The sequence below is a fragment of the Ornithorhynchus anatinus genome, chromosome 12 (genome assembly GCF_004115215.2).
Source record: "Ornithorhynchus anatinus isolate Pmale09 chromosome 12, mOrnAna1.pri.v4, whole genome shotgun sequence".
Taxonomy (NCBI): domain Eukaryota; kingdom Metazoa; phylum Chordata; class Mammalia; order Monotremata; family Ornithorhynchidae; genus Ornithorhynchus; species Ornithorhynchus anatinus.
Window position 1 is genome coordinate 17,640,997 of NC_041739.1, and position 26,974 is coordinate 17,667,970.

Consider the following 26,974-nt stretch of genomic DNA (forward strand, 5'->3'; position numbering starts at 1 on the left):
CATAGTAAGCGCTCCATAAATAATATTGAATGAACAGGCTGACCCTGCACCCTAGAGAGGTGCAGAATGGTCTGTCCTAAGTTTGTGGCATTGCATACCTACATGGATATAGGACGGTGTCTCCTTCCTCCAGTGTCTAGCTACACAACAGCTCTGGGCTTACAAGCCACAGTGAAGCTTGTCAGAGGTGTGCGTTATTTGGGGACCGAGGCAGGGCAATACCAAATTTTGTCGGAAATGCAGCTGTTGCTATTCTGTCACACCTCTGGCTGTAAGCTCGTTGTGGACAGGGAATGTATGTTGTAACATACTAACCAAGCGCTTAGTTCAGTTCTCTGCACAGAGTAAGCACTCAGTAAATAGAATTGATGGATTGATTGAGTGGCCTATGAAGCTTCCGGAACTTGCACCTAGAGAAGCACACAGGGGAGTTTTAGCTGAGGCAACTGCCAACACAACCAGTGATTTTCCACAGAAACTGGGTACAAAACTAATTCCACAGATACTAGAGGGAAGGGGCCCTGGATGTGTGCTTTTGTCCACATTACAAGAGGATAGAAGGTAATACTTCCCTCTCACACAAACACACACACTAATCCCGATACTATAATCTTGACACTCTTAGGGGACAATAGGACATAAACACTATAATGACAATGATTTTGAATTATAAACCAGTCACTCACCTTTATCATATCTGAAATTATTGGCGATCCTCAGCCATCAGGATTTGGGATGCCAGAGTCAAATGAGGTTTGGGTCAACATCCTCACTGATCTTCTGCTCTGCTAGTTTCCCCACTTGCTTTAGAAGTTGTCAGTCGTTGGAGAACGGAGGAGTAAAATTATAAATTGTTTCCTGGTAAATGTGACTGGAATCGATCTGGATTTACATAACAGTTGCAAAATGCAATCGAACATGCTCATTGACGAATGCTCAGAAACAATTATCTATCTGAGGGTCTCATGATTTCTTCTATAAAGAAACTAGTTACATATGCCCGAGCTGAACATTTCAATTAGGCAGAAGAAAAACTCCTGGGTATACTATGAAATGGCTGAAAGGAAACTAGGACACTGCTTGGACATAACAGAAATAATAAAAAAAAGACTGGGAAATAAGTAGGGAGATGATTATGATTACTAGGGCATTTATTAAGCCCTTACTATATGTCAAGCACTGTTCTAAGCACTGGAGTAGATATACGTTAATGAGGTAAGAACACAGTCTCTGTCCCCCATAAGTTGTACAGTCTAAGTTGGAGGGAGAACAGATATTAAATCCTTATTTTACCATTGAGAAAACTGAGGCACATAGAAGTCATGTGAGCTGTCCAAAGTCACACAGCAGGCTCGTACCAGTTCCACTAATAATAATAATTATGGTATTTGTTAAGCGCTTACTATGTGCCAAGCACTGTTCTAAGCACTGGGGTAAATACCAGGTAATCAGGTTGTCCCACGTGGGGCTCACTGTCTCAATCCCCATTTTACAGATGAGGTATCTGAGGCCCAGAGAAGTTAAGTCACTTGCCCAAGGTCACATAGCCGACAAGTGGCAGAACCGGGATTAGAACCCTAGACCTCCGACTCCCAAGCCCAAGCTCTTTCCACTAAGCCACGCTGAAGCCATGCTGCTTCTTAGGGATGGGGGGGGATTGGGGTCATTCAGAGAATACCACTGATTAATAAAGATCTCCAGATCTGAGGAGCCTCAGGCAGCAAGGTTTGTAGCTAGAAGAGTAGTTCGGTGGTTAATTGCCCAGCGCTAAGAAGGGTGCTTGGCACATAGTAAGTGCTTAACAAATATCATAATTATTATTAATTCATTGGATTAGGAGGCTGTGATCCACTGACCACCCCAACTTCAAATATACCTGCCTGCCTCCACTCCAGGAAATCTTGAATTGGAAATAACGTTGGTTTGGAAGTATCTTGAGCTCTTTAAAAGGAAGGCCCAATTCATATGCAAAATAGTATGATTTCTTCTTAATATGGAATAGCTACAATATTATTCAAAATTAGGCCGACCCTGTATTTAGGATGTCTCTGGAAAATTGTAATGCTTCATCTATTCATGCAATTTTCTCTATACTTCTGCATCTGACTTCTGTCTCTCTAAATAGTTTACCCGGTTTTACATTTCTCCATTTTTTTTCAAATAAATCCATCCAAGCACTTAGTACAGTGCTGTACACATGTAGGAAATTGTTCAATGACTACCACGGTATGATCAATAGTATTTAATTTAACCACAGTCAATCTATCCCCAAATCCTGTCGGTTCAACTTTCACAATATCGCTAAAATCCGTTCTTTCCTCTTGATCCAAACTGCTAATATGTTAATACAATTATACAATCAGCCTTGATTACTGTCTCAGCCTCCTTGCTGACCTCCTTGCCTCCCTTCTCTCCCCACTCTAGTCCATACTACACTCTGTTGCCTGGATTCATATTTTTACAAAACATTCTGTCCATGTTTCCCCACTCCTCAAGAACCTCATGTGGTTGCCCATCCACCTTCATATGAAACAATCTCCATACCACTGGCTTTAAAGCACTCAGTCATCTTGCTCCCTCCTACCTCACCTCGCTACTCTCCTTCTGTAACCCAGCCCACACACTTCATTTCTCTAATGCCAACCTACTCAATGTACTTTCATCTCGCCTATGTCACTGCCGATCGCTACCCCAGATCCCACCTCTGGCCTGGAACGCCCTCTTCATATCCAACAATTACTCTCCCCACCTTCAGGCCTTATTGAAGACACATCTCCTCCAAGAGACCTTCCCTGATTAAGCCCTCTTTTGCTCTTCTCCCATTCCCTTCTGCGCTGCCCCGACTCGCTCCCTTTATTCACCATCCTCTCCCAGCCCGACAGCACTCACGTACATAGCTGTAATTTATTTATATTGTCTGTTTCCCCCTCCAGAGTGTAAACTCACTGTGGATAGGGAATGTGTCTTTTTTATCTTTGTGTTGTACTTTTCCAAGCACTTAATACTGTACTCTGCACACAATAAGTGCTCAGTAAATATGATTGATTGACTGATTGAACCCAACTATGTGCAGAGTGCTGCTCTAGGTATTTGGAGAGGGGACAGTGGAATTCTCTCGGGGCTGCACCTGGAGGGTTTCCGGTACTCTACCAGTCTCAACTACGGGAGGGAGAGTCAAGTAGAGACATATCAATTCCATTCCTAGCTTCGGCAGTGGCTAGCGAGTGGAAGGCCATCTGCTACAAGTCACCTGTGCCAGGCAGCAGCGGTACGGGAGAGAGTCGAGGGGGTAAACTCAAGCTTACTGCCCGGAAGGAGGCAATGGTAAACCACTTGTGTATTTTTACTAAGAAAACTCTATGGATACACTGCCAGAACAACTGCAGATGGAGGTGGGGTATTCTGGGAGAGATGCGTCCATGACACCGCTATGGGTCGGATACGACTTGACGGCATAAGACAAGACAGTGGAATTAGGAGGTATTGTTACCTAGCCATAACGAGTTTACGGGGCTACCAGTTAATTGATGTTGACATTATTCAGTTAAAAAGTGAGGTGGGGGCTAAGGGAGACTTAGGGAAGGAATTATTCATCAGAACAAAAGCTGGCAGACAGAAACTGAGAGGTGAAGTGTCAGTAGGAACAAGATCTCTCTAGTGAAAGCAAAAGGAGAACACAAGTCTTGTTTTTGCAGGATGTTTTGTGCTAAGTGCTATCCTCTCATCTAACTTTGGAATAAGAGGGAAGGATGGAAAGAGGAATGTTAGAAAAAGAAGATTCAAGGAAATTCGGCTGCCAGTGAATTCCAATGTAATTTCTTAGAATGCTGTTTTAAGATGCACTTTTGTTTTTATTCTAAATATGGCCTTCCAAAAACGCGTTGTGGTTTTGGAGTGATAGGATACTTTGTTCTGGTACGCAACCAAGATCACCCATATGAAAATCTCTCCTGTGGTAGGGGCCGATTGCTGAAGAGAGGCAAGTAAGCACTTGCAAAGAAGAAGAAGAGCAACAGACAGGTGCTTAGGGAGAAGAGAAAAGTCCTTTCAGAGAACACAGGAAGAGAAATGAAGAACAGGTGTTCATGTGAAGGAGTAACAAAATACATTTTGAAAGACAAGATACTTTGGAAGACAAGAAGGGATTTAGAATAGAAAAAAAAATGGATGTGGGACCTACAGAATATTTAAATGCTGCTAAGATATGGTTATGTAAACCTGCATCCCCATGATGGTGGCAAAATAAATATTTTGAGAAGGGATTAGCCAGTGGATGCGTCAGCATGTGGTTGATAGTTTCTTAACAAGGGAAGTGATTTTGCTCTAAGAAATGTTTCATAAAAATATTATCATGAACTGATGTATTTAGCCTTTTTATTTTCCATACAGATTCCTCCTGATTGGCTGTCAATAAGGCAAGTCTAGTGAAATTCCTGCCTGCTTTATTTTATAATACTCTAGTTGCCAGAGGACTAATCACGTAGTAGGGAGGTGAAGGGGTGTCAAACAATCCAGTGTTTACGCAAATATTGCCCTACACTGTATTAGTCCAGGACACTGACTAATAGTTTCTATTGTTCAGTAGTTTGAACTCGACAGAAAAACCACCTACTGCTATGCATAAAATCTTGTACTTTAAAAAAGGTTTGTCATTTGTGGTTTTTAGGATAATTAGTCCTGTAACCTTAAATCTGCACTAAAGCAAACATTCTTTACATTGACTCAGTGGCAGTCAACATAAAAGCAACGGCAGATTTCTACGGATTTCTACAAGCTGCTCTTTTACAGCATAATTCTCAGAGTACATAGTAATCAAATAGCATCCAGAAAAATCTCAAATCTCAACAATCTGAATAGCACAGAAAATACTATTAGGCATATTAGGCAGACTTGGCAAAAACTTAAAGGCAATGAAACAGAACACAGCGCGAGCTAGACTAACTCACTTCATATGTATGTGGTGTATGTTAATCTTCATCATCGTTATTTACTGAATACTTGCTGTAAGCAGCACTGTACTTCAGCACCCTAAATGCCCTATTTTGAGGTTAGTCATTTGCCCATTGATATAGAAGCCTAAGGTGGTTGACCACTTTCCCTCTGGCAGGGTGAATATGAGCTATTATGTCTTTCTTATTTGTGATGATTGGAAGAATGAGAAAGATCAGCAGGTTTCTATTTGTCTCATAAGTAATACATAATTTTTTTGTGCCTGAGCACGCTGGCAAAGAAGAGCATACTCACTAAAGGCAGGGGATTGGTAGACCAGAACAGCCTCATACCCGAACCTACTGTGCTCTACTCTGTCCTCATCCTCCTTGACCTTTCCACCGTTTTCAACTCTGTGGCCCGTCTCCTTCAAATTCCATTGGATATTGATTTTGCCAATTTGGTAATCCCTTCCTACTTCTTTTGCTGACTCCTTTTCCACTTCTTATCTTCTAACAATGGGTATCCATGAGGCACTATCCTGGATCCCGTGTTTCTCTCCTTTGACATTAATCCCCTAGGGATACTCATCCACTCAAATGGCTTCAAACTGTGATCTCTACAAGGATAACCCTCAAATCTACCTTCCTTACCCTGACTTCTCGTCCATTATGCAATTCCACATCTCCTCTTGCCATTTTCACCATATGGATAGTCCACAGGCCCCCTCAAACTCAGCATGTCCCAAGCTCTACTCTATGGGACAGAAGTACAGTTCTTTACACTTTCAGTTTGGTCTGAAGCTTATGCTGTCATTACACTGTCTGACAATCTCCATGAGATTGTTTTGGCCTTCTTGATTCATATTTTCATTTCTTCATTTTTTCATTGGATCACCAGACAATTGTGCTACTTAAGTAACGGAATTTTATGGGATTATCAGCGAAAGCTCATCCTCTAGACCGTAAACTCACTGTGGGCAGGGAATGTGTCCAGTTATTGCATTATACTCTCCCAAGTGCTTAGTACAGTGTTCTGCACAGAGTAAGAGCTCAATAAATACAACTGAATAGAATTCTTTCACTCTTTATGGATTTTCCCAGTGCAAGTTGACATATATGACAGTATTCTCTATTGCCAATAAAGGTCTTTTGCAGTGTGGTTTCCCTGGTACATAGGTTTTCCCACAGAACTTATGTATATATTCGTCATTCATATTGATGTTGGATCCTGGTTTTGTCAATTCGGGAATCTCCGGGTTGCTCCTCTCCCTTTCTCTTATTCCCTTCCTACTTATTTTGCTGGCTACTCTTCCTCTTCTTATCCTCTAACAATGGGTGTCTACAAGACTTGAAAGCTTACCGTGAGGAAAGAATGTGTCTACCAACTCTTTATATCGGACTCTCTCATATGTTTAGTACGGAGCTCTGCACACAGTAAGCACTCAAACACAACTGATTAAATGATTGTGTTTGCTTTTACACTTATCTTCTGTCTTTGACCTTGGCTGATTCAGCTGGTGTCTCTTCTGGCACGGTCTCTAAGTCACCTGTATGTATTATTTCTTGAACAACTGACTGTCTCTACGGGTTTGTACTTTGCCTATAGCCGATTGAGATGGAAGATCTTCCCAGATAATCAGAAGGATATACAAATGCTTAGATTCACATCTCTGGTTGCAACTTCCCACAGAGCTGCAGAGAATAATTTGAACAAGACTCAGTCTATTACACAGCTTACTTAAACCCTTTAGCAAAGGGTAATGGATGAGATGAGACACTCCCAGTTCCGAGGACCAACACTGTGAAGCAGGCAATTTTATGAACTTTGCAGGGCAACAAAATTTACTAAGCAATTTCCAGAGAACAGCTCTATGATGTCGTCAAATTATTTTGTAAGGTCTATAAAAAGTGTGAAGTGTTCTTGGGGCTTCTCTCTCTATACTCAGTTCACCTATAATGTGGAGGTTACAGTCTTAAAGAATTCAGCATTAATGAAAACTTGCAGACATCATTTCGTCTGGCGTCTAATTCTATACGGATAGAGGCATGTCAGAAGAAAGCTCCTTAATCTCCTAAGAGCACTGAATCTCAAAAATGTAGGGAGAACATGTATTATGGAAGAACTTAGCGTACTAATCCTGTCTTTTAAGTATGTACGGTGTGTCACTAAGAGGTCTGAAGTCACGTGGTGATTCAGGGAGTGACTGATGGATTAAATAATACTCTTCAATGCCCTATTAAGGATTGTACATTGCTTAACCTCCATTTTACAGATGAGGTAACTGAGCCCCAGAGAAGTTAAGTGACTTGCCCAAGGTCACACAACAGACAAGGGGTGGAGCCGGCATTAGAATCCAGGTCCTTCTGACTCCCAGGCTGGTGCCCAAGCCACTACGCCGCCCTGCTTCTCATGATTCTGGAGTAACTCTGAGTGATCTGCAATAACTCGATAGTTACTGCGGTCTGATTCTTCAGCTTTCTCCTTGAAGGTTGTGATGTCATTTAAGATACTCTGGCAACTTCTCAGCATGGTACATGTTGAGAAAAGTTTAGTAAACAGAGATGTGGTGAACCTTCCGCATTTTTGTAGATCTCAGTGGGAATGGGATGGTATGTGTGAAGGGGTTGCTAATTTTAATGTCTCTTCCTGCCAGTGACTTCGTCAATAATTGTGACAGACGCCATTTCACTGCAAGCTGCTAGGTTTCCTAGTTTTCGCACAGCTTCTTCTTGGATAGAATAAGGTATTTTTAGGAGAGTACAGAAGTGGTATTGCTCATCTCTTCAGGATTTCCTCTTTGTCCACAAAGAGGTTGAAGCCATTTCTGCGTTAGTCCACCAGGGTGATACATCGTCTTTAACAGTGCGGAGACCGTCTTGGTTTCGTGATTTGCAAAGCTCTGGACTTCTTTCTCTTTGGCATCCCACCACAGGTTGAGCATGTTGTTTACCTCGATTTGCACACCAAGACTTTAGACTGCTAAAGGTCTCTTTTTTCATCTGAAGTACGAGATGGTGCAATGTACTGTTAGTACAGTACTTATTCTGCTGCAAGACGTCTTCTTTTATCTCAGTCATTTTCACTGAACAAATCTTGGTGATTTCACCTGACCATGCCCGGTGCCTTGAAGGCCAGACTGTAGACAGCAGCATGTAGAGAAACCTCTGTTCACTGTTTATCTTGGATTATTGCATTATATAAATTACTGTTGGCTCTTGCATGCAAATGACAGAACTATAACTCTTGAAAAAACACACTCTTCTACTCATCAATGAATATTGGTAATCCTTGGCTAGAACGGAAATACATCCTTATCCCTCACTAAATAGCCACATATACAATGGCAGATATTTTGAGAAACTGGAACAAAAATCCTTGATAATTTTTCAATTAAAAACACTAAGATGTGATGCAAAATAAAATAGTGATTAAATACTAAAAATCATTAGCTCTTACAAATACTCAGATTTAATTGGACTAATCCAAATATTTAATTCTCTAACATTCCCAAATTTATGCAGTTTAAAAATTTTGAAACGGGCCATAGCGATTTCTTAAGTTAAGAGTAAAGAAGCGTCAATCCTCCAGAAGAAGAATCAAAATAATTTGGAGCAGTCATATCCCTGACATAACAAAGAGCCATTTTGTACCTCTCCAACCATTATAAGAAAATAGGAATCTGGAAAGGAAATCAATTATTTAACAGTTTCAGTAGAAGGTAAGCTCCTTGGGGGTGGATAGGTGCTAGCAACTCAGTTGTAGGCTACCCTCCCAAGCGCTTAGTTCTCTACACAAAAGTTCAATAAATATCAATGACTGCTGGATTGATTATCAGGTACAGAGCTACATGTTTAGGAGAGAAAAGCGGAAGACATGGTCTCAACACTCACAATCTAATCAGGAAGACAGACAAAGCTCTTCGAGATTTTCTAAGAGTGGGAGCAAAATGAAGAATGAAAATTCCACTTGAAGTAGCAAGAGTATGGAAAGATGAATAGATGAATTATAGGTGAATAAGAATAAACAAGTCAGTATGTACATTCAGTTCTTCCATAATACAGGGATTAGGTTCCTGACATTTAGAAAACTGACACTTAATATAACAACGCTGTCATATGTAATTATAGTCTTTATTAAGCATTTACTATGTGCCAAACACTTTCATACAGCAGATACAAAATAATCAGATTGGAAACACCCCAGTTTTTTTAAAAGGTATTTGTTAAGGGCTTACTATGTGCTATCATCATCAATGGTACTTATTGACTGCTTACTGTGTGCAGAGTACTGAACTAAGCCCTTGGGAGAGGACAGTACAACAGAATTGGCAGACAGGTTCCCTGACCGCAACGAGGTTATGGTCTAGGCACTAACTCTGCGGTAGATACAAGCTAATTAAGTTGGACACCCTTGATGCATTTGATATTCACCCACCCTCAACCCCACAGCATTTGTATATATATTTAAATTATATTTCATACATTTTTCATATAAATGTTTGTCTCCCCCTCTATTCATTCAATAGTATTTATTGAGCACTTACTATGTGCAGAACACTGTACTAAGCACTTGGAATGTACAAATCGGCAACAGATAGAGACAGTCCCTGCCCTCTGACGGGCTTACGGTCTAATCGGGGGAGACGGACAGACAAAAACAATAGCAATAAATAGCATCAAGACTCTAGACTATCAGCTCGCTATTGGCAGGGAGAGTGTCTGCTAATTCTGTTGTATTGCACTCTCCCAAATGTTTAGTACAGTGCTCTGCACACAGCAAGCCCTCAATAGATACCATTGATTGACTGACACAGGCCACATCCCCTATGGGACTCACAGTCTTAATCCCCATTTTAATAATAATAATTGTGGTATTTGTTAAGCACTTACTAAGAGCAAAGCACTGTTCTAAGTTTTGGGGGATACAAGGTGATCAGGTTGCCCCACATGGGGCTCACAGTTTTCATCCCCATTTTACAGATGAGGTAACTGAGGCACAGAGAAGTTAAGTGACTTGCCCAAAGTCACACAGCTGGCAACTGGTAGAACCCACGACCTCTGACTTCCAAGCCTGGGCTCTTTCCATTGAGCCAAGCTACTTCTGATACATCATTTTACAGATGAGGTAACTGAGGCACCGAAAAGTTTAATGGCTTCATGACAAAGTGTATGTCCTCTTCTAAGAACACAACTCAACAGCACCGCTCTTCATGACAAGGCTTCCAAGATCTTATTGTTCCAGGAAATGAACAAATCTAATCAGATAGATAACTTCAAAACAGTCATTTTATTTCAACCCATGTATCGGAACACACCAACCTCCACATATGCAAGAAGATACTGAAGTGTTAATTCAAATAAAGGGTTTTTTTGTTCTTAAAAGACTGTCTCAAAGGCAGTGGATGACTGTCTGTGAACCTCCTGAGGGCCAGGGACTGTGTCTAATTCCCACCAGCACACTCTTTACCAGAGTTTAATACAATGTTCTGCAAACCATAAACACTTAATAAATATTCGAACTATTACTACTCTGCAGAAAGAACACTTTGTTCTTATAGCATCTCTACAAATTATCAGAATAATTATCAGGCAGCCACTGACCAAACAAATAACTTCTGAAAATGTAAATACCACTTACATCTTTAAAATCATTTCAACACCACTTCTAAAGAATGGACTACTGCCCTAAATGCAAGACTATACTTCTAAGAAAGGGAATTCTTCACATGAAAGCTACTTTGAATGATGCTCCTGAGTCATATTTTGCATACCCATATCTAATGTATGATGTGTTTGGGGTCAGGTCCCACAAAAAATACAGTATCAGCTGGGTTGCTAACTGAATTTGATAAAACAACCCAGAAGCAAGCATTGTAAGGAATATTAAAATGTGGAAAAACAATGCAAAAGGCAACAAAATACACCTTTTTATGGTATTTGTTAAGCACTTTCTGTGTCAGGATCTCTTACTAAGACTGGGGTGCATACAAGCTAATCGGGTTGGACACTGTCCATGACCCACATGGGGCTCACAGTCTGAATCCCCTTCACTGTGGACACCACCACTAATCACCCTTATCTCATAAACCCATAACCTTGGTGTTGTCCTCATTTCACTCACATATTCCATCTGTCACCCGTCGGTTCTACCTTCACGACATTGCTAAAATCCACCCTTTCCTCTCCATCCAAACTGTTACCATGTTGATCCAAGCACGTATCCTTCTCCATCTGACACTTTGCTGTGCTCCCAGCCTGCAGTCTCCTCCCACTCCAGACTCTACTTCACTCTGCTGCACGGATCATTTAGCAACAACAACGTTCAGTCTATGTCTCCCTACTCCTCAAGAGTCTCCCATGGCTGCCCATCCATATCCCCATCAAACAGAAACACCTTACCATTAGCTTTAAAACAATCAGCTCACCCCATCCTATCCCACCTATCTCCTGCTATGGCCCAGCCTGCTCCTCCAGCTCCAGCTTAATCACCGTGCCCTGATTTTGTCTATCTCGTTGCCGACCCCTTTCCCACGTCCTCCTCCTAGCCTGGAACTCCCTCCCACTCCAATTATGCCAGACTGCCACTCTCTCCACCTTCAAAGCATTAAGGTCCCATCTCCAAGAGGCCTTCCTCATTTAAGCCCCTCTTCCCCAGCTCGCACTCTCTTCTGTCTAGACACTTGGATCTGGGATGTTTGGACATTTGATATTCGTCCCAACTCCACATTTATTTGAATTATAGATTATAAATTACTTATTTATTCATATTAATGTCTGTCTTCCCCTCTAGGCTGTAGCATTACGGGCAGGGATTGTTTCTGTTAATTCTGTTGTACTGTACTCTCCCAAGCACTTAATACAGACGGTGCTCTGCATTTAGGTAGCGTTAAATAAATACCATTGATCAATTGATTTTTTACAGATGAGGTAATTAAGGCACAGAGAAAATAAGTGACTTGTCCAAGGTCCACAGCAGACGGCAGAGCCGGGATTAGAACCCAGATTTTCCCGACTTCCAGGCCCATGATCTATCCACTGGAGGCCATGTTGCTTCTGTCAAAGATTTTATGGTAATCTTGATTCAATTCAAGTCAAAATTCAAGTCAAAAAGAGGAAGTAGGTTATGGTCATAAGCAAACTTCAAATATAAGTTTAAGGTCTTGTAAAGCTTTTGCCTTCTGGCTTTAAGAAGTTCTGGATATGTCCCCAAACAATCCTGAGAGAGAGAGAGAGAGGGATTTTGACTGGCCTAAGAGAAGAGGAACCCTGAGATATCAAGTGAGAGAGTTTGTAAGAACAGAGCAGGAAGTGCTCAGGAATGCATTTGTATTTTACATTTTGAGGATTCAATTTTGGGAAAGGAAAGTATGGAATTTGGAAACTTGGGAAACAGGCCGTAATTCAACGCAACATTCCTTACTGCCGTCGCACCAATTGGAGATCTATTCATTAACATCTTTAAATTCACTTTTTAATACAAACATAAACCCTCAGTCATGAGACAACTGGGACATTTCTTGAACGAGCCTCTAAACAAGTAGCATCTCTTAATATCAGATTGCCAGCCTTCAATGTTTAGAGTAATAAACATTACACAGTAATACCTCTAACAGTGGTAGTGTTTGGAATTAAGCATGATGTAAATAAAAAGCCATTCTGAATACATGACATATAAAAAGTTGATTTTTTTATTGTCTGCCCAAGAAAACTGCACAAGGAATGCTGAGTATGCTTCAAAATAGAAAAAGTTTTGTCTTTTTTCTTGAAAATCAAAGCACTTGTTAGGCAATATTTCTCAATTTAATTTTATAATACCCCCCAACCATGTCAAAGGAAACACCTAGGAATTTCCTAAAGGAAAATTATTTTAGCATTATACTAACTGAAAGCATTTGGAACCCAACAGTTACAAGACAGAGCTCACCCCAACAGGCAACTAAACTGAAAGAAGGTCGAGTGCCAATAATTTTTTCAAAGATACTACAAAGTTAATGACACTGAAAGAGTATTTCAAGTAACTAGAATTCTGGTGTTGATGCCATATTGTGTGAGGTCTTTCAGGTCTTCAACCTTAAAGAACTTAAGGGTCCAATCCTAAGGCTAAAAAATAAATGTATGGAGAGACATGAAATATGTGTGGGGATCCAATCTTCCTGGATTTGGTGGTTGCTAATATTTGTCAGAGTTGAAGTTATTTTTCTTGACTTGTCCCATTGTTCTTAAAATTTAGGACATCTTTTTGATCTTATTCAAGGAATAAGGTTACCTTTCAAAAGAGCACAAAAGAACAAGTGAGGTGGCTATCATACGCAAAAGAAAATTTCACCAGAAAAAAGTACAGAAATGGAATTCCTGATGAAAGAAGAGAAAGGTCATTATGCTCATGGGCCATCTGAAACTTACCTTGGAGAAAGCTAAAGAACACAAGACATTTGATTTCAAAGGCTGACTATATCCTTTTCTCATCCATCAGAAGCAAAGAATACCTAAAATTGAACACTGAGCTTGTCACTCCTCCACTGGTTGCAGATTACAAACAAAAATGGAAGAACAATGGACTGTGTTTTCTTCTTTAATAGCCAAACATAATAGTGGATGGTAAAATGTCAGGATCTAATGTATATTTCACCCAACATACAAATATAAATGAGGCTTTCACAGGGGTCATCATCATTTAATAGCTTAGAATTTCAGGTAACCTTAGCCATTTTGGAATTCTTCCCTTTGAATCTCTTTTCAACACGTAAGGTGATAATCACGGCAATACTTTACAAAGCCATTCATCACTTTTGTCTATGCTTGTATGACAGCTTAATTGCAGTAGCCTCCCCAGGAAACACTACAGACAACTGTAATTACCGTTCCACTAATCAGACCTCCAAAAGGATTTCATTAGCTCTACCAAATCCACAGGTTATTAAAGTTTTCTATCTTTTCTCATCTTAGTCAAGAGAGTCAACATTTATTCACTGCAACAAATCCACGTATGAAAAAATGAGCAAAGCAGTTTTTTTGGAAACGTCTACAATCAAATCATTTGCAAAAGTATTTTTTTTTCCATTCTTTAATAGAAGATCGAATATAAAAGCAAGGATCCTTCCTCCGGATTCCTTAAGAACACATTACATATGAGAGAATGAATCATTCCCAAGACTAAACGATACACCATTCAGAGGGGCAATATCATCAGAACATGCGAAGTAAAAATAATGGTATATGTGAATCGCTCATGCCTTACGATTATGGTCCAAGAATATACTGATTTTTTACAGGAAGGAGTAAACTGGGTTGGAGCTTCGTAACTTCACTGATGTAGCCACATGATTGAAAATTCCTATTTGAGCCACTGAGTAAATTGAATGCTTGCAAAGGTATTCAAATGGTATCAGTACAGCCAGTGACAGGAAAAGTATGCCAAGGGCTCTTCCCTAAAGTTTTGCAGCATGAGATTCCAGCCTGATTTCATTGTACCAAGCTCCAGGTTGAGGATTTCCAATCATTTCCCCAAAGGCGGCCATTATATTCTATCCTATTCTTGCTACATTTGATCAGATATTCTGAACCATCAGATCTGAGCGGTAAAAATAGTACTTACTCCACTCCTTTGAGTTGATCAACCTTAGTCAGCAAAAGATGGTCACTTTGGATATTCTTTAAAGTTGAATCAGTGTATTTTGAAATAATCAATCACTCAATCATATTTATTGAGTGCCTACTGAGTGCAGAGCATGGGAGCACTTGGGAAAGTACAATATAACAGAATTAGCAGACACGTTCCCTGCCCACAGAATAATAGTATGTCATGTCTCCTTTCTGGCCTCTCTCCCTTCTGTCTCTCCTACTCCCGTTCATCCTTCACTCTGCTGTTCAGATTATTTTCATAAAAAAAGTTCAGCCCACATCTCCGCACTCCGCACTGGAGAACCTCCAGTGGGCGCCCATCGTCATCCGCATCAAATAGCAATGCCTTGTGACTGGCTTTAGACCACTCAATCAGCTTTCCCCCCTCCTACCTTACCTCGATGATTTCTTACTGCAAGCCAGCCTACACACTTTGCTCCTCCAATGCCAACTCTCTCACTCCAAATTATCTATCTCTCAGTTGACCTCTTGTCCCAATCCTCCCTCTGGCATGAAATTCCCTCAACTTCCATATGAGAGATAACCACTCTGCCCATCTTCAAAGCCTTATTAAAATCACATACGCTCCTGTCTTTCTCAATTTTCCCCTCCTCTCTCTCTCCCCCTTCGGTACCCCCTATGCACTTGGATCTATCCCTTTTAAGCACAGATATTCATCCCACCCTCAGTCCCTCAGCACTTATGAATGTATCTATGATTATTTTATATATATCAGTGTCCATCTCTCCCTCGAGACTGTAAGCTCGCTGTGGGCAGGGATCGTTTCTGCCAACTCTGTTGTACTGAACTCTCCCAAGTGGTTTGGTTCAGTGCTCTGTATACAGTAAGCACAAAAAAAATACAATTGATTGATATTCACCACATCCTCAGCATTTATGAACATGAACACTTGTGAACATTTGTTTCAGGCAGTTAACTCCCTCCTCAATCCCCCATCCTATCTGCCCCATGTCTTGTCCATGACCTGGCCATGTGCTTTATTGAGAAAACAAACAACCAGGTATGATTACCTTAAAATATTCCCTGCTCCTCTTCAGACCCTCCCTCCACTTGCCCTTTCTTCAACTCTCCCATCTTTTCCAACAGTATTTCAAGAAGAGATCTCCTGCCTTCTCTCAAAATCCACCCTTTCCCCCTGCGCATCTGACCCCATTCCGTCACACCTTATGAAAGCATTCACCCCCTCCTTTCTCAACTACCATCTCTTTGCAGATGATTCCCAAACCTACACTTCCAGCCCTGATCCTGTTGCTTCTCTGCACTCTCGCATTTTCTCCTGCCTTCAGGATATCTTTCCTTGGGATGTTCCGCCTCAAATTTAACATATCCAAAACAGAACTCCTTATCTTCCTATTCAAACCTTCTCTTCCCCATGGCTTTCTTGTCACTGTAGACAGCACTCATATCTACTGTCTCGCAAGCCTGAAGCATTTGCGTTACCCTTGATGCATCGCTCTCATTTCAACACACGTATTCAATCCATCACCAAATCCTGCTGATTTCACCTTCACAACTTTACTAAAATTCACCCTTTCCTCTCCATCCAAACTGCTTATACTTTAATCCAAGCATTTACCCTATCCCACCTTGATTACCGTATCGGCTTCTTGCACTCAATCCCTGGACCCCTCCTACCTTACCTCCGATTTCCTATTACAACCCAGCTGATCCTACATACGCACCTCTAATGCCAACCCACTCACTGGATAAGTGTGAATAATAATTACGGTATTTGTTAAGCACTTACTTTGTGCCAGGCACTAAATTTATGCAATGGGGTGGATACACACAAATCAGGTTGGATAAAGTCCCTATCCCACAAATCCTAACAAATACCATACCATGCTGCTTCTTTTTGGGGCATGTTAAGTTTGAGGCGACGGTGGGACATTCAAGTAGAGATGTTCTGAAGGCCGAAGGAAATTGAGAACTGCAGAGAATGAGATCAGGGCTGGATATGTAGATTTGGGAACATCCGCGTACAGATGGCAGTTAGGAACCGAACGGGCAAGCACTTTGATAAGGTGCTAAGAGGTGGGATGGGTAAAATACAGGTGGAGGGTTTGGATTTTGAGACGAAGCAAATCTCTTCCTGAGTTTCTGCTGGGAAAGAGTGAATACCTTGATCTATCTCCCCGCTGACCTCTGTCCACTTTCTGCCTCTGGCCTGAAATGTCCTTCCTCTTCATATCTGACAGATCTACTCTCTCCCTACTTTCAAAGCCTTATTAAAACCACATCTCTTCCAAGAGGCCTTCCCTGACTACACCCTCATTTTCTCACTTCCCAGTCCCTTCGGCGTTACCCTTGCACCCTTTATTCACCCCTTCTTCAGCCCCACAGCACTTATGTAGATATCTGCTATTTATTCATGTATATTAACATCTGTCTCCCCCTCTAGACTGTAAACTAATCATAAGCAGGGAATGTGTCTACCACCTCTACTGCACTGTACTCTCCCAAGTGCTTAGTACAGTGCTCTGCACGACTGATTGAACATATCTGAAATTTATTTTAATGTCTGCCTCCCCCTCTAGACTGTAAGCTCTTTGTAGGAAGGGATTATGCCTTCCATCTCTGTCATACTGTATTCTGCAAAGTGCTAAGTACAGTGCTCTGCACATATTAAGCTCTCAATAAATACCATTGATTGATTTTGAAATGTAGAAATCATAGGTGATGACCTCCATGTATTTGGTTAACTAATATTATGCAAAACTCTGTGTACTTTTCCACTACATTCTTAAAGTGTGTAAGGTTTGATGCAAAATAGCACCATAGCTTAGTGGGTAGACGTGGGCTTTAGAGTCTGCAGGACCTGGGTTCTAATTGCGGGTCCGCCCTGTGTCTGCTGTATGACTTTGGGCAAGGCACTTAACTTCACTGTGTCTCAGTTACTCATCTGCCAAATGGGGATTAAGACCGTGAGTCCCACGTGGGATATGGACTCTGTTCAACCTGCTTAGCGTCTATATATCCCAGTGCTTAGTACAGTGCCTGACACTTAATAAGCACTTAACAAATACTATAAAAAATAGGTCTTTCCCCTTTATAAAGCAGAACTTGAATGTTAACAATGAAATGGACTCTGCACACTATCCCGCTAACTGTAGGATAGTTATAACTTAATGACTTAGTATCATTTAACGACAACTGCTTTTCCCAAAAGGGGAGAAGATTAGCAAAGGCACATAGTCACGCACACATACTCACCACCTGTGATCAGTGTCCCCACCCCACAGCTCAGGAGCATCTTAATGCCAGTGTTATAATAATCACTTGAAGCTCATACTGTGTCACCTTTTTGCCCCAAGTAGATACTGAGAGAAGCATCAAAGCCTAATGGAAGACAACAGGCCTGGGAGTCAGAGGACCTGGGTTCTAACCCTGCCTCTGCCAATTGTTTACTGTGTGACCTTGGGTAACTCACATAACTTCCCTGTGTCTCCGTTTACTCAACTGTAAAATGGGGATTAAATTCTCTTCCCTCCTATTTAGACTGAGCCCATGTGGGTCACGAACCATATTCCATCTGATAAAACTTGTATCTACACCAGCATGTAGAACAGTGCTTGACACAGAGTAAGCACTTGAGAAATACTGTCAAAAAAATACCAAAGAGGGTTGAGAAAATCTAAAAGCACAGCTTGAATCCTGCTGCATCCCACCCCCAAAACGCAGCATTTTCAGCTCCATAGTTAACATACCTAACCATGGATCAGTGGGGCCACAAACTGTTCAGAGGGAGAGGAGTGAAAAATCCTTGCCACACGTTCCTGTTTCAACTACGGTACCTTGAAAAGAGATGGTAACACAACAGTGTGATTTGTGGTAGCTGGAAACCCTTGCTCAAACTCCCTTGACAACTAATCTGTTATTAAGTAGAGGGAGAGATAGCCTTCAACTGCTGACAGTTCACCACACACTATTCTGGTACCTCCAATCTCACTAACCCCAAAATCCTTTTGAGTAATTTATCCCAGATCTGGGTGTAGGTGATTTGTGATTTTTTTTTTTAAAAGTTCCAGCACACTCTCACTCAATAACTGATTTACAACTCATTTCTACCACTTGTGGCCTCCAAAAAAGTACAGCTCAAACATATATGACATACCCAAAGACAGTACTTTAAGGACATAGAGCAAAATCTCCTAGAGAAGATCTTCGAAGCAGCAGCAACCTAAAGAAGTAATGAAACCGGCAACTGAAACGTGTCTTTTTTTTAACAGTATGGTCTTTGCAATAAGACTTTTAATAGCCAACTTGATCTTACTTCAAGTTTTACAACATATTTTACATTTCCTAAAGACATCTTATTCGATACTAAGAGATCTTTATTTCATTTATATACAAGTAAATTTCTACAATAAGTCACTTTCAAGAGGCTATTATGCAAGGAGCTTTACCATTAACAGGAACCACTGACCATTAATAGGGTAACAGTTGCTAGATAGAAATAAAAACTAGTTATCCACCCAGCGATAATACAGCATCAACATTTGGCAATCTAAAGATGTTCTTCCTTGGTATTTAGCACAGACGTAGACTTAAAAATATACTGTTGGAGAAATAGTGCATCTCTTCATGAGTAATTAGTTCTCGATCCATTAATCTTAATAATTGCTCAACTAAATTGGGAAGGCTTAAAATGATAAATTGCAAATATCTATATTGTCATTTCATCTAATCAAGTGATATCTGCCTTGTAATGGGCTGAATACTTTGTCTGGGCAAGTGCCCAATTTCTTTTGTCCAGTTCAATAAAAGTGGGTGGGGTTCACTCATTCAATCGTATTTATTGAGCGCTTACAGAGCACTGTACTGAGCGCTTGGAAAGTACAATTCGGCAACAAACAGAGACAATCCCTGCCCACCATGGGCCCACAGTCACCCATGTCAAACATTCAAATCATATTAAAGGGAGGTGTGGAAACTTTTCTTTAAAACAAATAAAAAGGAATAAAATTATACCAAGCCGGTGACTGCAATAAACTTCAATAGCTAGAACTTTAGCCTTTGAGACTAATCACACCCAGCTCCTCTCAAGCCTTTAGTCCTTTACACACCCACTTTGTGTCCCCAACTCTGGGACATGGAGCTGATTTTTCCTATTGGAAGCTTTAACTTGTGTGCCAAGTGCATGCAACCTAGGCAGATAAAAATGGACAAATCACAGATCATTTCTTCACATAAAAGTAGAAGACATAAAGAACATACGATGGGCACAGATACTGCTTCTTTTTCCCCTTCCCTTTCTTGGATGATTTCTCTTTGGAAAAGGCTTCTTCCACCCATAAGGAGAATGAAATAAAAAAGAGAACTGCCAACAAGAACTTCATCTTGGAGAGTATATTTTCAGGAGAACAACTTTTATCCTACAAGAAATAAAATAAAAATGTTTACATTTAAAGACCTAGGGTTAGATACCCGAGCATCTGGGTTTGCACACTGAGTTTCTATATTCTCTTTATTGGAACTCAGATCTCTTGAGTTAATAATTGAGTTCAACAGCCATATGTTTTATTATGTTCCCAAGCCCAAATATTATTTTTGATTGTAAAATGGTGAGAAAAGATATAGTGATCAGTAAACAGACTCGCATTCCCTATTACGGCTGAATTTATATCGATGTCTCACTGAAAACTATACCCCAAAGGCCTATAAACTTTGTCAATACACACTTCTAAAATATTCACCAATAAAGTAACACTAAAGCAAATAGAACAATTACAGATTAGACCAATTCCATTCAGTGTCACCATCAATGGTGCAAAGTATATTAAAGATCAGATAGCGAGAGAAAGAGCTGGATATTTTCCAAGCAGTGATAATGAGCCTTGCATAGTTTCAGAGGTGCATCAAATCCACAGAGCTATAAATGTACTCTTCCAAGCACTTAGTACAGTGTTCTGCACATCGTGAGTGGTCAAAAATACCATCGACTGATATTAATATAAGGATTATTCTGAAAGCCATAGGGTTCTATTAACTAGACCAATGAACTAATAAAGGTGGTCCCATTTCCCACTTCCCATTCTTCCCTGCCAAGTCATTTTCGGGAACACTTTTCCTAGTTGCAGACTCTGCCAACCTACTAATGCAAAACTGCTCACTGTACCCGGATCTCATCTATTCATTCATTCATTCAACAGTATTTACTGAGCGCTCACTATGTGCAAAGCACTGGATTAAGCGCTTGGAATGTACAATTTGGCAACAGATAGAGACCATCCCTGCCTGACGGGCTCACAGTTTAAACGGGGGAGACAGACAGCAAAGCAAAACAGAACGAAACAAAAACAAGACATCGGCATCAAGATAAATAGAATCAAGGGGATGTGCACCTCATTAACAAAATAGGGTAAAAAATAATATATAATAAAGATGGTATTTGTTAAGCACTTACTATGTGCCAAGCACGGTTCCATGCGCTGGGCGGGGGGGGATACAAGGTAATCAGGTTGTCCCCCATGGGGCTCACAGTCTTAATCCCCATTTTACAGATGAGGTAAACTGAGGCACAGAGAAGTTAAGTAACTTGCCCAAAGTCATACAGGTGACAAGTGTCAGAGCTGGAATTAGAACCCATGACCTTGCCACCGATTCCTTGCCCACATCCTGCGTCCGGCCTGGAACGCCCATCCCCCTTTGTACATGACAGACCACCACTCAGCCCACCTTCAAAACCTTATTAACATCACATCTACCCTGACAGGCCTTCAATTCATCATTCATTCAGTCTGTCGTATTTTTTGAGCACTTACTGTGTGCAGAGCACTGTACTATGCACTTGGGCAAGTACAATACAACAATAAACGGACACATTCCCTGACCATAACGGGCTTACAGTCTCCCGACCAACCTCTCATTTCCTCTAATCCTTTGGTGTTGATCTGTAGCCTTTAAACTCTTGCTATCCATCCCTCCCTTAGCCCCACAGCACCTATGTACATATCTTGATATCCACCCATTTCTCCTATCGTTTTATTTTAATGTCCATCTCCCCGTCTATAAAACTCCTTGTGCGTAACCATCGTGTCTACCAACTCTGCTGTATTCTCCCAACTGTAAACGCCCAATAAAAACCACTGACTGCAGACAAGAATCACCCTCCACTCAAAAAATAATGAAATCTGCTTCCTGTGCCCGCCCCAAACCTTTTAAAATGAACTCTCCTTTGGAATATTTGATGTGCTTCCCCTGACTTTTCCACCCACAACCGCTCCATCACGAATCTTCAAGTGAGTTTTTCATCTGGAAAAATCTGCTGGAAGCAACGTGGCTTAGTGGAAAGAGGCCGGGTTTGAGAGTCAAAGATAATGGGTTCCAATCCCAGCTCTGCCATTGGTCAGCTATGTGACTTTGGGCACGTCACTTAACTTCTCTGTGCCTCAGTTACCTCATCTGTAAAATTGGGATTTTGACTGTGAGCCCCACGTGGGACAATCTGATTACCTTCTATTTACCCCAATGCTTAAAACAGTGTTTGGCACACAGTAAGGGCTTAACAAATACTGTTATTACTATCATTATTACTATTGTACATTCCAAGCACTTAGTACAGTGGTCTGCATATAGTAAGCGCTCAATAAATACAATTGAATGAATGTAAGTTATGCGATATGTAAACTATCCATGCAAACTTTAGGGAAACTAAAATTAACTTAATTCAAACCAACCTATTTACAAATACATGCTTTTAAATATGATTATAGTTAGTTTTAGACACTTTAATACATATTTCACACTAATCCTATGGCTAGGTGGATCCAAATTTCAATTTATGGTCTGTTAATATAACACTGACTCCCGTGAACAGTGAGAGGTTTCACTGATGTGAATATATCTATAATTCTATATATCTATCTATGGAGAAGCAGCGTGGCTCAGTGGAAAGAAACGGGCTTGGGAGTCAGAGGTCATGGATTCGAATTCCAGCTCTGTGACTTGTCAGCTGTGTGACTGTGGGCAAGTCACTTAACTGCTCTGTGGCTCAGTTACCTCATCTGTAAAATGGGCATTAAGACTGTGAGACTCACGTGGGACAACCTGATTACCCTGTATCTACTCCAGCGCTTAGAACAGTGCTCTGCACATAGTAAATGCTTAACAGATTCTGTCTTGTTGCCTGTCTCCCCCTTGTTGACTGTGAACCCGTTGTTGGGTAGGGATCGTCTCTGTTACCAAATCACCCTATTTATTTTGTTAATAAGGTGTCCATCCCCTTGATACTATTATTTTTGATAATGTCTTTTTGTTTTGTTCTGTTTTGCTCTGCTGTCTCCCCCGTTTAGACTGTGAGCCCATCATGGGGCAGGGATGGTCTCTATCTGTTGCGGAATTGTACATTCCAAGTGCTCAGTCCAGTGCTCTGCACATAGTAAGCGCTCAACAAATACTATTGAATGAATGTACTTTCCAAATGCTTAGTTTTGAGTAAGCGCTCAATAAATACGATTGAATGAATGTACTTTCCAAGTGCTTAGTCCAGTGCTCCGCACACAGTAAGCACTCAAACACATTGAATGAATGTACTTTCCAAGTGCTTAGTCCAGTGCTCCGCACACAGTAAGCGCTCAATAAATACTATTGAATGAATGTACTTTCCAAGTGCTTAGTCCAGTGCTCCTCACATAGTAAATGCTCAATAAATACTATTGAATGAATGTACTTTCCAAGTGCTTAGTCCAGTGCTCCGCACACAGTAAGCACTCAAATACATTGAATGAATGTACTTTCCAAGTGCTTAGTCCAGTGCTCCGCATATAGTAAACGCTCAATAAATACTATTGAATGAATGTACTTTCCAAGTGCTTAGTCCAGTGCTCCGCATATAGTAAACACTCAATAAATACTATTGAATGAATGTACTTTCCAAGTGCTTAGTCCAGTGCTCCGCACAGTAAGCACTCAAATACATTGAATGAATGTACTTTCCAAGTGCTTAATCCAGTGCCCTGCACATAGTAAACGCTCAATAAATACTATTGAATGAATGTACTTTCCAAGTGCTTAGTCTAGTGCTCCCCATGTAGTAAGGGCTCAATAAATACTATTGAATGAATGTACTTTCCAAGTGCTTAGTATTGAGTAAGCGCTCAATAAATACGATTGAATGAATGATCTCTCCCATAAGAGAAACACATTTTCCAAGACCCCCGAAAGAGTGTTTTTTTTGCGGGGGGGAGGGAGGGCTTTTGAATAGCTGCCCTCAGCTAAGCCCCCTTTCTCTCTGTTCCTCCCCCTCTCCCTTCCCCTCAGCACTGTGCTCATTTGTCCATATTTTTATGACCCTCTTTATTCTGTAATTAAGGTGTCCATTCCCTTGATTCTATTTATCGTGATGATGTTGTCTTGTTTTTGTCCGTCTCCCCCGATGAGACTGTCAACGGAAAGGGATGGTCTCTATCTGTCCATTCCAAGCGCTTAGTCCAGCGCTCTGCACCTAGTAAGCGCTCAATAAATGCTACTGAATGAAGAGCGGTGGCTTCTCATCTATCCTCCAGGACCCAGGCCAGAGGCTTTCTCCTGAAAAGTCGGGCAGGAACGTGTCTCCTGCCGACACCCTCCAACAGCAGCGAAATCTTCCAGACGGGAACAATCAAAGAGGTGCCTCCCCGCAGTCCAGCAGGAGCAGATTCCCTAGCACCTTCCCGGCCGTCTGCCAGGGAGGGGGAAGATCGGGCCTAGCAGGAGCAGCAGGAGCAGCAGCAGGTTGGCAAGGGGGATGCCTCCTGTTTGGGTCCCTTCGTCCCCCCTTGCACCGGGGGGGGGGGGGGGGGGGGGGGGGGTCGAGGGCTGGGGATTGCTGGGGGGCTGCAGGACCTATTTGTTAATGAGACGTCCATCCCCTTGATTCTATTTATTGCTACTGTTTAATGAGATGTCCATCCCCTTGCTTCTATTTATTGTTATTGTTTCAATAAGATGTCCATCCCCTTGCTTCTATTTATTGCTATTGTTTCAATAAGATGACCATCCCCTTGCTTCTATTTATTGCTATTGTTTTAATAAGATGTCCATCCCCTTGATTCTATTTATTGCTATTATTTTAATAAGATGTTCATCCCCTTTGATTCTGTTTATCGCTATTGTATTAACGAGATGTCCACCCCCTTTGATTCTGTTTATTGCTACTGTTTTAATGAGATGTCCATCCCCTTGATTCTATTTATTGCTACTGTTTTAATGAGATGTCCATCCCCTTGATTCTGTTGTCCGTCTGTCTCCTCCGATTAGACTGCGAGCCCGTCAATGGGCAAGGACTGTCTCTATCTGTTGCCGATCTGTCCATTCCAAGCGCTTAGTCCAGTGCTCTGCACGTAGTAAGCGCTCAATAAATACTACTGGATGAATGAACCCCCCCCCCCCCACCACACCACACAGACAGACAGACAGACACCCGCCGGCCTCGCCGCCGATGCGGCCCCGGGTCTCGGCATCCGTCAGCCCCGGAGGGGATGGAGCGGCTGCGGCTCCCTCGTCCCTCCCCGCCGTCCTCCATCGCCTCCCGCCGCGGCCCACCCGGCCCGGCCGGGCTCCGACACTTACCCCGGGGCGGTCCGAGCGGCGGATGGAGGAGGATGGAGGAGGATGGAGGAGGATGGCGGCGGATGGCATCGACCGGGCGCAGCGGGCCGGGCCGGGCCGGGCTCTGGCGGCGGCGGCGGCGGCGGGCCGAGCTGACGCGCCTGCGCCGTAGCGAGCGGCCCAAGTGCGGGCCCTGCGCCGCCCTCCCTCCACCCCATTTAGCGCTTACTATGTGCGGAGCACTGAACTAAACGCTCGGAACGGACAAGGTGGCAACAGATAGAGACCATCCCTGCCCAGTGATGGGTTCGCAGTCTCATCGGGGGAGAGAGACGGACAATAACAAGACAACATCATCACGATCAATAGAATTCATTCGATAGTATTTATTGAGCGCTTACTATGTGCGGAGCACTGAACTAAACGCTCGGAACGGACAATTTGGCAACAGATAGAGACCATCCCTGCCCAATGATGGGTTCGCAGTCTAAGCAGCGTGGCTCAGTAGAAAGGGCACGGGCTTTGGAGTCAGAGGTCATGGGTTTGAATCCCGGCTCAGCCACTTGTCAGCTGTGTGACTGTGGGCAAGTCACTTAACTTCTCGCTGCCTCAGTTACCTCATCTGTAAAATGGGGATTAAGACTGTGAGCCCCACGTGGGACAACCTGATTCCCCTGTGTCTACCCCAGCGCTTAGAACAGTGCTCGGCCCATAGTAAGCGCTTAACAAATACCAACATTATTATTAATTGGGGGAGAGACGGACGAAAACAAGACATCATCACGACCAATAGAATTCATTCAGCGTGGCTTAGTGGAAAGAGCCCGGGCTTGGGAGTCAGAGGTCATGGGTTCTAATCCCGGCTCTGCCACTTGTCAGCTGTGTGACTGTGGGCAAGTCACTTCACTTCTCTGGGCCTCAGTGACCTCATCTGTAAAATGGGGATTAACTGTGAGCCTCACATGGGACAACCCGATGACCCTGTATCTACCCCAGCGCTTAGAACAGTGCTCTGCACACAGTAAGCACTTAACAAATACCAACATTATTAGTATTATTTATTGAGCGCTTACTATGTGCAGAGCACTGGACTAAGCGCTCAGAATGGACAATTTAGCAGCAGATAGAGACCATCCCTGCCCATTGACGGGCTCGCAGTCTCACAGGGGGAGACCGACGGACAAAAACAAGACAACATCATTACCATCAGTAGAATTCATTCGATAGTATTTATTGAGCGCTTACTACGTGCGGAGCACTGGACTAAACGCTTGGAATGGACAATTTGGCAACTGATAGAGACCATCCCTGCCCAATGATGGGTTCGCAGTCTCATCGGGGGAGAGAGACGGACAAAAACAAGACATCATCACGACCAATAGAACTCATTCAATAGTATTTATTGAGCGCTTACTATGTGCGGAGCACTGGACTAAGCACTCAGAATGGACAATTCGGCAACAGAGACCATCCCTGCCCATTGACGGGCTCGCAGTCTCATAGGGGGAGACGGACAGACAAAAACAAGACGACATCATCATCATCAGTAGAATTCATTCAATAGTATTTAATTGAGCGCTTACTATATGTGGAGCACTGGACTAAATGCTCGGGACGGACAATTTGGCAACAGATGGAGACCATCCCTGCCTAATGATGGGTTTGCAGTCTAATAGGGGGAGAGAGACAGACAAAAACAAGACAACATCATCACGATCAATAGAATTCATTCAATAGTATTTATTGAGCGCTTGCTATGTGCAGAGCACTGGACTGAGCGCTTGGAATGGACGATTTGGCGACAGAGAGAAACCATCCCCGCCCAATGACGGGCTCACAGTCTCACCGGGGGAGATGGACAAAAACAGGAC

General features: G+C 42.1%; 1 protein-coding gene and 1 non-coding gene across 2 annotated transcripts in view; one reads left to right on the forward strand and one right to left on the reverse strand.

Moving 5' to 3' along the window:
* The window catches only part of GLRB (glycine receptor beta), a 78,096-nt gene extending 52,897 nt beyond the window's left edge, over positions 1-25,199 (reverse strand). The window contains exons 1-2 of the mRNA XM_029077007.1: positions 25,125-25,199; positions 19,791-19,948 (exon numbers count right to left, since the gene is read on the reverse strand). Of these exons, the coding sequence (XP_028932840.1) occupies positions 19,791-19,948; positions 25,125-25,193 (227 nt within the window). The 5' untranslated portion in view covers positions 25,194-25,199. The remainder of the gene's footprint in view (positions 1-19,790; positions 19,949-25,124) is intronic.
* Positions 3,110-3,247, forward strand: LOC114815834. Its single transcript, XR_003763635.1, has one exon. It is a non-coding gene; the product is annotated as a small nucleolar RNA SNORA7 (small nucleolar RNA).
* Positions 25,200-26,974: the final 1,775 nt, after the last annotated feature.